The sequence below is a fragment of the Periplaneta americana genome, chromosome 12 (assembly GCF_040183065.1).
Source record: "Periplaneta americana isolate PAMFEO1 chromosome 12, P.americana_PAMFEO1_priV1, whole genome shotgun sequence".
NCBI classification, from domain to species: Eukaryota; Metazoa; Arthropoda; class Insecta; order Blattodea; family Blattidae; genus Periplaneta; species Periplaneta americana.
The window spans coordinates 42,048,754-42,061,264 of NC_091128.1; the positions used below are offsets into that span (position 1 = coordinate 42,048,754).

Below are 12,511 nucleotides of genomic sequence, written 5' to 3' on the forward strand. Positions count from 1 at the left end.
GTCTTCATGTGTTCGTATTGATTAGTTGCGCCTGGGATTGACACTGAATAAAAAGAAATGGATGACCTTACAGGTTATGTTACAAATGTTCCCTTATTTTGTTAATATAGTTTCTCTGAACCACAGAACTGTTTTATGTGATATTACAAAAGTGAAACGAAATTGTTAAAGATTGGAAATAAATGATACGTTACCTTCTGTCCTGCATTATATTTCTTGTTTTATTGCGCAAGATAGCAAGCGTTCCGGTATTAGATCATAGTGAATATGTCATTGCTTTTATTGGCATGCGTGCTATAATAAGCCAATTACGAACGATATTGGTTGTAGTAACAACCTGTTTATAATGCTAGGATGGCACAAAAATTTATTTTATAGGAACATTAGGGAACACTACACTGCAATTTTTAAAATTCTTGAAAAATGATTCATGACAAGCTGCATTAATATGTGTGTGTGTGTGTGTGTGTGTGTATAATGCCTACCCACTTCACTTGTGTGATTCGTGTTCTACATACTAAGTTGCACTAATATGAAACTAATATATATATATATATATATATATATATATATATATATATATATATATATATATATAGACACACACACACATACATTTTAATTTATAAATAATTACCTCATTATTTTGACACATGAATGGATACGTGTTTTTAATTATGTATCCCTGATGCCAGTGTTTGAAAATTATCTTTTGAATGAGGTAAATTTTACAAATCTGCTTATTGACAATTTTAATTAAAAATCATTGCGCTGTACTAATAATTTTCAAATCCCTAGTGAAAACATAATATCCCACAACTTTTTTTTTAAGTATAGTCATTTCTTAATATAATGGAAATATCTTCTGCGAGGGCAATTATATTTCTAATTTGTACAGTGGCACGTCTCTTGGAGCATGCAAGTGATTGGTACTGTATCAAATGTTTTTGCTGATATTCGTTAAAATTTGCTTAATATGCACAGATTTTAATCAGTATTCAATTTTTTGCCGAATAACGAGCTTTAAATGCTTCTTTTTCTTCAACATGAAGGTTTTCTTGATCCTTCTAAATACATTTTTATAGCTACTCCTTCAGGAACCTTCGGTAATTTTACGAAGCATTTTTATGATCTCTATATATGTCGAGGAAATAGCATTAAAAGATGAAACTATAATTGGAAAGTTTGCAATTTTAAAATATTTTAGAATCATGAAGTGGTCGGCATAGTGTCTTGATCATCTCAAATGTTCATGTATTTTTCATGTTGAAGGGTTACAGTGTAATAGATATGTTCATGGAAAAATGGCATCAGTATGTCTCAATAAAAAAAATCAGTCAAATAGATGACTATTCACTTCAACAGACACGCAGTTGGATGGACAGACAATGGACTATTTTAAATACCTTCTATGTGAAGATAGCTAACTTACAAACGAAACATTTGAATCCAAAGCACTCTTACGTCATTTGCAGTAAAAAATTGTCTACTGAAACTGTTGTATGATTCACAAATAATGGCAACAGGTGCGAGATGAGTTGGTTGAAAGGGAATTTGTAGTATTTTTACAGTAATTTTTAACAGGAAGGCACAAAAATGCAAGTGAATATCAGAAATAAATTACATTTTATAGCAATTGATTTCCTGTTAAGCTTCTTTATCTACATTTGTGTATAAATACAGCCTTTGTAGTAAATGCAACAATTAAAATTTGTTGCAGCAAAATACGTTCTAAAAAAATGTTTACATTGTAGGCAGCTCTTCAAGACATGAGGCAAAGAGAGAGGCATAGCTTCAAATACTACTCATTATAAAGTCCCCTGCACTTTGAATGTACCCTCTGAATTTGTAGGACAGTCATATACTTCACAAAATCTTCAAATCGTGCAATGTGTCCATACTGAGTAATCTTTACAGATATTATATCACTCTATTTTCATTTCAGCAGTACATTATGAAACTAAATTGACTGAATTAAATATTTATTTTAAATTACTTAAGGGTTAAATATTATTAAAAAAATATTCTTTCAAATATTCAAGTACGAGTATCGAAATACATACTGGTATCTGATTCTGATTAATTGCTGGAAAAGTATTAATTCGGCCTTCTCAGACCGTAAGGTAATGACGATAAGAAAATGAACTGATTTAAATTTTAGTTTAAAAAACTTATACTTCATAGTTAATGTTAACTTGATCTAATTCAGAAATTAAATGGCAAGAGCTGTTCTATTTAATCCTAATACTCTAACCATCACGTTGGAAGGCAATCCATTTTAGAATGTTCCTGCACTGATGATCACGTGGTAGAGTTTGAGCAAATCAGCTTTAGTCACTCGTAAGTTACATTGCTGAGTACATCACTGGTATCACTGGTAAAATTGTGGATATATATATTTTTTTATAGATTAATTTTATTCCTTTAAAAGTCTTATACACTAGATCAGTGGAGACCAACTCAGCTGCTCTTATGAGGAAATTCTCTTCAAAATATGTGACTGGTTCTCAGCCAATAAATTCGTATTAAATTGTAACAAAGCTAATATAATTCTATTTAAATCCTGTCCGAATTCAACGTCGCAAATTTCTAGCGCAATAATTAACAATATATCCCTATTAGAAACAACAACAACCAAATTTCTTGGCTTAAAAATCGATGATGTGTTAAATTGGAAAAATCATATTAAAGAAATTACCCCCAAACTAAATTCAGCATGTTTTGCTATTAGATCTATACAAAAGATAGTAAATATCAATACCTTAAAAACAATATAATTTGCATACTTCCACTCAGTAATGAGTTTTGGAATAATATTCTAGGGAAATTCCACAGATAGTAACAGTATATTTCTATTACAAAAAAAGTAATTAGAATAAGAGTAGGTGCCAAATCTAGGGAATCGTGTAGCACTATTTTTAGAAAACTACAAATAATACCCATGGCTTGTCAGTATATCTTTTCATTAATAATCTTCCTCGTATGTAATCATGAAAACTTTGTAACTAATTCAACAGTTCACAGCATAAATACACGTCAAAAAAATGGCTTTCATATTCCATCGGCAAGTCTATCGTGCTATCAAAAAGGAGTGCGTTATATGGCAGTAAACATTTTTAATAGCCTCCCTATCGATATAAAAAATGAAACTCAAAACATAAGACTATTTAGGGCCAAATTAAAGAAGTACCTAATTTCTCATGCCTTCTATTCTGTAGGTGAATTCATGACATTCAATAACGCTTCATGAAATTGATGCTAAAACTTTGTGTTGCACTAGTAGACTATGTTGTAAATCTCGTCTGTATATATTTCATCTAGACTGTGACTATAAATTTAGGATCGTATTCATAGACATTCTTAGCGCGGGCTTTCGGTGGATGATCAGCGAACTAACGTTTTTCGTATTCATAAACCAGTGTCAGACATATATGATATGAATGCTGTTTAGTACGCTCGTAGCCCAGGCTAGCGAAATGTCTACGAATATTAAGTTTTTTTGACTTGTTCTATAATCTAGCTATAAGTAATGTATGAATACCATGGAATGTTAAAAAATACAATACAGTACAATACTGTGTGCACTCATGAGCAAAGAAGATCAACGTTGGCATTGCAAGCATTGGGACAGTCTGCTCTTGCACAAAGTTGGTCACCACTGCACTATATTATTAAATTTTTCCAAAGCATAAAGTTTTTCATAAACAAACCAGAAAGTTGGTTTGCTATTTAATGCTGACTGCAGCAGGAAAGAGACAATGGACCAATCATGTCCAGTGTTGAGGAGATTACATAAACATATTGTAGAAGCTTATAAACAACACTATCTCCTTTTTCTAAGAACCTTAAGAAGTGCTACATAATAGTTATAGTAATAACTTTTATGTGGATATTTGTATATCCATTTCATATTATAACATTGAGTACCATGACGAATGCTACGCTTAAAATATGATAACATTTTATTGAGTACCGTAATCACACAGAATCTTTTAATTAGGTATATAGGGTGCTTCACTTTTCCTTCATTTGCCTTCACCTACATAACTATATGAAGGGTCTGTTTATATGCAATTACCTACACCCAACCACATTTTCCAAACTTTGGCTATAGTCAATGCTAAACCTCACATAATAGATCTTGAACTCCGAATTCTGAAATTATAACTGATTAAAATATAGTATCATATTTTTGTGATAATTCATTAAATTGTCTGTTTATGCTGTCAGAAGCAGGAAATGGATATGGATCATCTGGAAAGCTGCACAGCCCTTCAAATAGCTCAAGACATCACGTCGAAATATTGAGAAGCACGAAGGAGAATGACTTCATTGTTAATGCAAGGGCATTAGATACATAAATACATACATTTCAGTGATAAAATTATTTTCTAAAAGTTTCAAATGGGAATAATATTGTATTATATTTTATAATTATTTTCTTAGTTTAATACTTAAAATTAAGGAAATTGCATGTAGACAGTTAAATATACATTGTACTAAAATGTATATAAATAAAATAGCTCAAAATATTCAATTCCGCAAAATCTGATATAAAACTAATGTGATTTAGTGAAGATGTACTCTGGATGGACACATTATTGTCTTATCGCAATGTTTCATGGCTTTGTCAGTGTTTCACTGAAGTGATGGCTGTCACACACCAGCAAACCAGCAGCACAGCGATGCTGGCTTGAAATTGAGAATTACAGCCACACTCCGCAACAGACGGTTCTTGCAACTGTGAATGTTAAAATAATATATCAGGAAATGTCATTCAAAATTAAATCTGTTTATTGTGTTATATTCTTCTCGGAGTGACAGAACTTATTCAATGTATGTAATAATACAGAAAAGACAAAACAGCAGAAGTAACCGAACTGAGTGTACGGTATCTTATGTTTATATCATTATGCTGCCTTATTTGTATGGATCACTGACCGCATGGAGTAGGCCTACATACTGAACAATGATGGATGCTATGTGAAGTCTTGTTCTTCTAGACTTTGGGCAATGAAGAACAAGACTTCGAAACTAGTTGCCAGGTAAATCCTAAATAGTAACACAATATAGAAGTTCGAAATTTAATCAGTAAATTAGACAAACAGACAGACAGAACTTTATTGTCGAAGGCATAATATATGAATAGACATGGTCAAATATATACAATTAAAATTTAATTTAAAATAAGTCAAATATAAAAAATATTATTCATTTCGAGGGCCCATGCGTGCATCCTCAAGATTGTAGGGACACAATTTTATTAATTTCGTTTTTATACAATTCCTAAATTTGAGAGAATTTTTGTATATTTGATGTCATCAGGCAAACTATTGTAGATTTTGATACCAAAGACCATATAGGTTCTACTAGTGTTTGTAAGATGGTGTGCTGGAATAGTTAAACTATTTTTGTTACGAGTATCGTAGGTATAGAAGTCACAATTTTGGTGAAAATCAGACAGATTTTTATAAATTAGTTGTAAAACATTAAAAATATATAAAACCATAAACAGTAAGAATATTATATTGTAAAAAATTTTCCCTACAAGAGGTCCTACTGTCAACGCCCGCTATGCATCTGACAATACGCTTTTGAGCAATAAATATATCATTCAGCATGGTTCCACATCCACAAAAACAAATACTATATGAAAGCCTTGACTCGACGTGTGCGAAATAATAAGACATTAATACATCGTGATTTATTATCATCCTCAAAATTCTGATCTCATAACAAATGCTATTGAGTTTAGAAATTAAACTTGTGCAATGGGGTCTCCAAGACAAACAATCATCAAATGTAACGCCCAAGAATTTAGTAGTTTCCCATTTACATAAGTATTGATCTTGAATAGAAATATTAATGTCCTTCAAATTTTTCTTTTGAGAATTGTGAAAGTGAATATATCCGGTCTTATTAACATTTAAGTGAAGCAGACTACTATCAAACCATGTTTTGAGATCTTTTAACAGGTCACAACAGGTTGTCTCTAAATCCAGTTCATTTCCATCTTTTACAATAACAGAAGTATCATCAGCATACATACATATAAAATGATTTCTTACATACATGGGTACATCAATATAATACAGGACTCAGATTAGAGCCCTGAGGAACACCCACATCAATATGTACATTCTTGGATTTATATTTATGTGTAAAATTATTTATTTTATGATCCTTGTGTAGTATTTCCACATATTGATATCTGTTTTGAAGATAAGAGGCAAACCATTTTAAAACTATCCCACGAATACCATATTTTTCAAGCTTAGTCAGAAGAAGCTGTGCTAAGATCGCAAAAAATTCCAACAGGAGGCTTACCATTATCAAGAGCATACAGAATTTCATTGAATACGCTATAGATTGCAGTATTGGTGGACTTTGAGGGTCTGAAACATGCTGATTATTGACTAAAATATTAAAACGATCCAAGTACTTGAGTAGTCTGTCTAGCATGCAATATTCAAAAACCTTAGAAATGGTATTACCAATTGTAATGGGTCTATAATTTTCCATTTTCAATTTGTCAGATTTTTTAAAGACTGGAATAACTTTATTAAGTTTTAATTCAGCATTAATTTGAATCCTTGTTTAAGTGCTCCCGACATTGTTAATAATTAACGAGCTCTCCAGGCATATTTTTTTAATTGATTTCAGGTAACGTACCTTTTCAACCTTGACATCCTTTCCAACACAGGGCTTCGGCCGCTTCCGAGTTAAATCAGGATTCAGAGCCTTTGAACAGAATATGTCTACATCTGTGACTTCTTTGTATGAGACTCGCACCTCTGTCCATATGTTGTCTGAACACAGGACATCCACCACCACAAGAATCAGATTGCTGTGCGATATTCTCTGCATGACTACATGTCTGTAAATTATATAATGCGGGAGGAAACTAATCAATTTTAGAAACTGAAAGGGAAGACCAACAATATTGAACTGGACTGATGTAACATAATACCTGATGTCTGCAACCTCAGAAAATTACTATTACCTATATGATATTTCTTATTTAACTTTACTTCCATTTTAGTTTTAATTTTAACTGTGTTAGATTACACTTGCGATTGTTGCTCTTTAACAAGAGTTTTAGGGGTTACTACACTTCAAAATACGCTTTAAGTTTTATAAGTTACAAACTATTTAATTGACTTAAAAGTACTGATCTACTACCTATTTAATACAATTACTTTCTTTATGGAAGTAAAATAACTGCTGTTTTATTTCTAATTACCTTCGGCATCTAGTCTGTGTGTTACGATTTGATATTCAATACTTAATTAAAATTGTAGGAATTTGTCATTTACCTATATCAGACAAAATTTAAATATTAGACAATATTGTAAATAAATAAACAGCAAAATTAAACATAAAGTGGACTTAGTATTGTTGCCACACTAGAATAATTTCTGTAGATTTTAATTTTTCGGATTATTTGGCATTAATTAATTACCAGTATCTACGTTAGCAGTTTCAATTACACTCACGTCTGTTATTGAGACCAATTTCACAGTGGCCTAAATGTAATGAAATCGTCGTCTTGGACCAAAACGCAATCCTAAAGGAACAATGACCATATTTTTCTTGAAGTTCTTAAAGGAAATCATTAGTCGGCACTACAGGCGGAGATACAGTGGGGGGGGGGGGGGGGGAAATTTGCTTTCAGGAAAAAAGAAGAAGATGGCAGAGCTAGCCGTCGAAAACTTGGAAGCAAATCTCCAACTTACCTGGCTGAGAACCTGAGAATAGTAATTCTACATCAAACGCCAGGAAAGCCTCAAGTCATACATTATTAATAATATTGCTGTATTTTACATAAAAATTTTAAAATAAATACATTTTTATAAAGACTACACACAGCTTATATTTATTTTTGAATTGAAAGTACGTTCTTCAGAAAAAGGACCCATAACATGCATTACTTGAATACATTATTCTTTAGATATATAACATTGGATTAAAATGCTTTTAGCATTTCTGTTATATTTTGTAAAAAACACAAATTCACTTATCCATCAGTTTCATATTTATTTGTTAGTGCATTTAGTGCACTGCTTTAAAAATTTCAACTCTATTATATACTCAGAACAGCATTTTGGAGTATGGGCCCTTATTGCAGCTACGTCCTCAAGTATGGATGAGAGTCGGCTAGAACAACGTGCATACATAAAAATAGCAGTGCTTCGCGGTCAAAACACGAGAGAATGTCACGCACAACTCGTAGAAGCTGTTGGAGGTCCTGCTCTGCCATACAGAACTGTTGCAAGATGGGTAGCAGCTTTCCAAAGTGGACGAGTAAAAAGTACCAACAAACCTCGTACAGGACGTCCTAGAACTGTTCATACCGATGTTGCTCATGCCGCAATAGAACATTGCTTAGAGAATGACAGACGATGGTCTCTACAGGAGTTGGCAACAGAAACAGGTATTGACCAGGCAACTGTACATACAATTTTACGGCACAATCTGCATATACGCAAAATTGCTGCTAAATGGGTGCCACATGCACCAGCAGAACAACAAAAGAGGACACGTTACGAAACGTGTCGTGTGAACCTGGAACGATACGAACGTGGAGGAGACATCATGCTGAACAGGATCATTGCCATTGACGAAACCTGGGCCAGGGCTTATGAAACAGAGCTTAAATGCCAGTCTGCTGAATGGCTCATCAAGGATCGCAGCGAAAACACAAAGTCCGTCAAAATCTATCTTCGGTGAAGTTAATGCTCATTTTAGCATATGACATTCGAGGAATTATTTTGTGTCATTTTATCCCTCATCGCCAGACTGTTAATGCAGCTTATTACGATGCTTATCTGCAGGATAACCTACGTTGTGCTATTAGGAATAAACGTCCTGAGTTGTTGGACAATGCAATCATCCTTCATGATAATGCAACAGCCCATACAGCAGCCATTGTTCAGACCCGTTTACGGCACTGGAGATGGGAAGTACTAGAGCATCCTCCCTACTCCCCCGATCTGTCACCATGCGATTTCGATTTGATACCGAAATTGAAAGCTCCATTGCGTGGGACATGCTTTCATACACGAGAAGATATACCCAACGCAGTGCGATGTGAGATTGTCAGATTGGACAATGGAGCAGCTGAGGTATTGGTGTCTTCCTCATCATTGGCAGCGAACAGTTGATTGCCTTGGAGATTACTTCGAAGGATCATAATGTGTTCAAAATATGTTAATGTGAGTCCACAGTTCTTTAATGTGTTAATGTGCATGCAAACTATTGTTCTCAATATTATGACATAAAATAACATTTTCTTAATTTTTACTCTTCTCCCTTGTCTACAATACTTCCTGAGAAACAGCGGCGGTTCCTCTATATGAGCACAGGAGCACGTGAACACCTTAAAAACCAACAATATCATACATATTACTGTATTAATATTATTACATCTATTACTTTCCAATGTGCAATGACATGCCTAAATTTTTCGTCTCAAGAGAATGTCCCGTTCGCATGTCTTTAAATCTCCATTGGACAGGTTAACAGCAGCTCGCACTATTTTTCTCTAGCAGGGTGAAATAGCCTGAGGCGAGAATATTTTCTGGTTTGTTGCAATGGTTACAATAGCTCTGCTCGCACAGGTCTAACATGCTAGTGACAGAGAAACAGAGATGCTCCATCTCCCTTGGGTCTGGCATCATGTTCCTTTCTCCCTCTTTCCTCGTTTTCTCTCTTTACTCTTTCTTTTCAGAATACCGTTACGTGCGGGAGCTGATTCTGTTGTCTCTTGTTCAGCAAAGTAAGGAAAATACAAGCTGCAATGATGCGTATTGAAAGCTGAAACAGTAACACTTGAAGTTTGGAGACAGACGTGTGTAAAATTGTGTGTTAAATTAAAAGAGGATTAAAACATTCCTCCGCACCATGACAGAAAACCGATTAAGTATGTTGGCTATGTTGGCAGTGGAAAAAAACTTGTTAACGACATTAGAGACTTCAATAATAAAGTTATTGATAAGTTTACATCTCTCAAAACTAGGCACATGGAGTTTCTCTACAAATAAATCTAGATCTTCAACAACAGCAGTGAAGGTGAGTCCTATGAATTAATTTTACTCTACTCTTGTTTAATGGTTTTAATTTTGGTTTATATGCGTAGATTTGGTACGTGCATATTAGAACTCGTTTATCTCTGACATGTGACTCAGCTATACGAGAATATATCAGTGTGTTCATTACTCATTTTTTTTGTGAACACCCATCCAAGAAAGGCACGAGCCGCCACTGCTGAGAAACTCATGTAACAGACATGATTGGTAAAGTACATTATGTATTTTCATATTGTGGCGCCATGTTGGAAGACCTGGTCGCGTTGGAGAGTTCGCGCGCGTCTGGGAAGAAAGGAGGTGTGCAGAGAGAGGAGACGCGAGCTTCAGTGGACGTGGGCGCTGCGGTGCAGCGAGGGGAAAGAAGACTGTGGTCCCAGCACAGAGCGGAGGGGGACGGACATAAGAGAAACGCCTGGAAACGGATTGTTCCCGAAGATCGAAGGTTCGAGAAGTGTGACTTAATAAATAAAAAGGGGGTGAGAGAGCCACGTGTCAGTTTAGTTGAGTCAGTCAGTTTGTGAATTAGCAGCGAGCGAGCAAAGAAGCCAGCCTTCGAGACCGGGGTTCGACATGCAGTGAACTTGAGTAACTGTGGCAGCATCCAGGCGGAAGCAACGCAGCCGGAAGTCTTGGGTTCGACGTGCAATGAACTTGAGTGAGTAACTGTGGCAGTGTCCAGGCGGAAGCAACTCGTCCGGAAGTCATGGGTTCGAAGTGCCGTGAACTTAAGTGAGTGAGCTAGAAGAACTAGCCAGGGCAAACGAACTGTGAACAGAGAACTGACAGTTTTGTTTCGTAAATAGTGCTTTGTGAACATTAGTTGAAATTAGGAGTACATTGTTGTTCTTCTCAATAATAAACGTGAATAGCCACTGTCGTTCTGTGGAGTGCAATAACGACTACTGTGTTGCAGTGTTGAGTGGAATACCCATTGTTGACGGGGGTGTTATTAAAGTTAGAAGTAAAACTCACATTGTTGTTAAATAAAAGTTACATTATGTAGGCCTATATAAGGAAATGTTTGTATAACAACACATTTGCCTAAAAAAATAGTTGCCATAACTTAGTAAGTGATCTTTGTATATCGTCAATGGTAAGACTTCAGGGAAAAATTAGTTAATAACTTCTTCACGTTATAACATTGTCTATAATTGGTACTTATGAAAGAAAGTGATACATTACCTTTCGATCTGTATTCATCCCTTCATCCTTCACTATTTCTGCGAATTTCACTTTAAAAGAATAGGGGGTCTCACACTATAACACATTCTTATTTAAGTTATTAAAACGAAATACTCACGGTGAACATTCACTCGTACTGATGGACTTTATATTTGCATATGATGAATTCTGTAGCTGATATAAATCCAGCTGTTTAATACATGGTTCTAGATGCGTGCGGTTGATTTTCACTTCATCCCTTGGCAGCTGTGTTGGTTTCACTCTTGCGGCTGCAGACAAAGATCTTACAATGTGTTGCAAATTAAAGCACAATACGAAAAATGAGTGAAATAAATGGGACTTGGTATTAATATTTTTTTCGAAAGCATGTAATTCAAATTATAATTAAAATCACATTAGTGTGAAGTATGAATTACCAATATTATCAGTAACTTTATGAATATCTACCTAGATAGAAACCTGAAACTGATATTACATTACATTACATTTTAAAATACCGCAAGGCGTTTTTTTAAGATTTAATGTACCTGTAGCCTATTTCAGTAATAAGAAACGCCGAAAAGAGTACATAAAGTTATTCTGAATACAAGTGAACTTCTAAAAATTCTTGTGATGTAATGAAAGTCAAATTTATTAGAATGGGACACGATGGTTACTAATATATTTTTTTTTAATTTACTTATTTTTACTTACCATCTGTCCAGCTATCATACCAGAGACTAGTTTGAGCAAACAACCATAATGTTGTCTTTATAAGCCACTCGAAAATTTGTGTAAGATGATGTACAGGCTGCAACGCAAGAAAATGTACCATTAATGGTTACCATTGCTAATTTGCTTCATTATTTAATTTTTTAAAATACGTAAAGTTTTATCATACAGGGTTCCTACACAAAATCATATAATTTTTTCCAGGGTATTTCCAGGACTTTTCAAGGATTTTCTATAATTTTTCCAGGATTATCATTACCTACAGTACATATTTTCTTTTATTAAATATATATAAAACATATAAAATTTTTTAGGATGCAGGCTCCCAACTCCCCTACACCTGCTCCTTTCCATACCAAAATAAATGTAACATATACACTAACAAATAGTTGTTAATATTAATTATACTTTAATTAGCTTCTACTACTAATTCCACAATTTGGTACATATGACCGATATCTACAGCTGACTACTAGGATCCAGAAAACAAACCAGAGGTTAACTTAAAAAACTTTACAGTATGATTTGCG

At 34.2% G+C, this 12,511-nt stretch overlaps 1 protein-coding gene across 2 annotated transcripts in view; it reads right to left on the reverse strand.

Annotated features, from left to right (window-relative positions):
* Positions 1 to 585: 585 nt before the first annotated feature.
* LOC138710339 (voltage-dependent calcium channel subunit alpha-2/delta-3-like) overlaps positions 586 to 12,511 on the reverse strand; it is a 107,392-nt gene continuing 95,466 nt past the window's right edge. For both annotated transcript variants that reach the window (XM_069841153.1, XM_069841154.1), the window contains 4 exons: positions 11,964 to 12,060; positions 11,389 to 11,539; positions 6,673 to 6,877; positions 586 to 4,741 (listed from right to left, as the gene is read on the reverse strand). In XM_069841153.1, the coding sequence (XP_069697254.1) occupies positions 4,631 to 4,741; positions 6,673 to 6,877; positions 11,389 to 11,539; positions 11,964 to 12,060 (564 nt within the window). In that variant the 3' untranslated portion in view covers positions 586 to 4,630. The remainder of the gene's footprint in view (positions 4,742 to 6,672; positions 6,878 to 11,388; positions 11,540 to 11,963; positions 12,061 to 12,511) is intronic.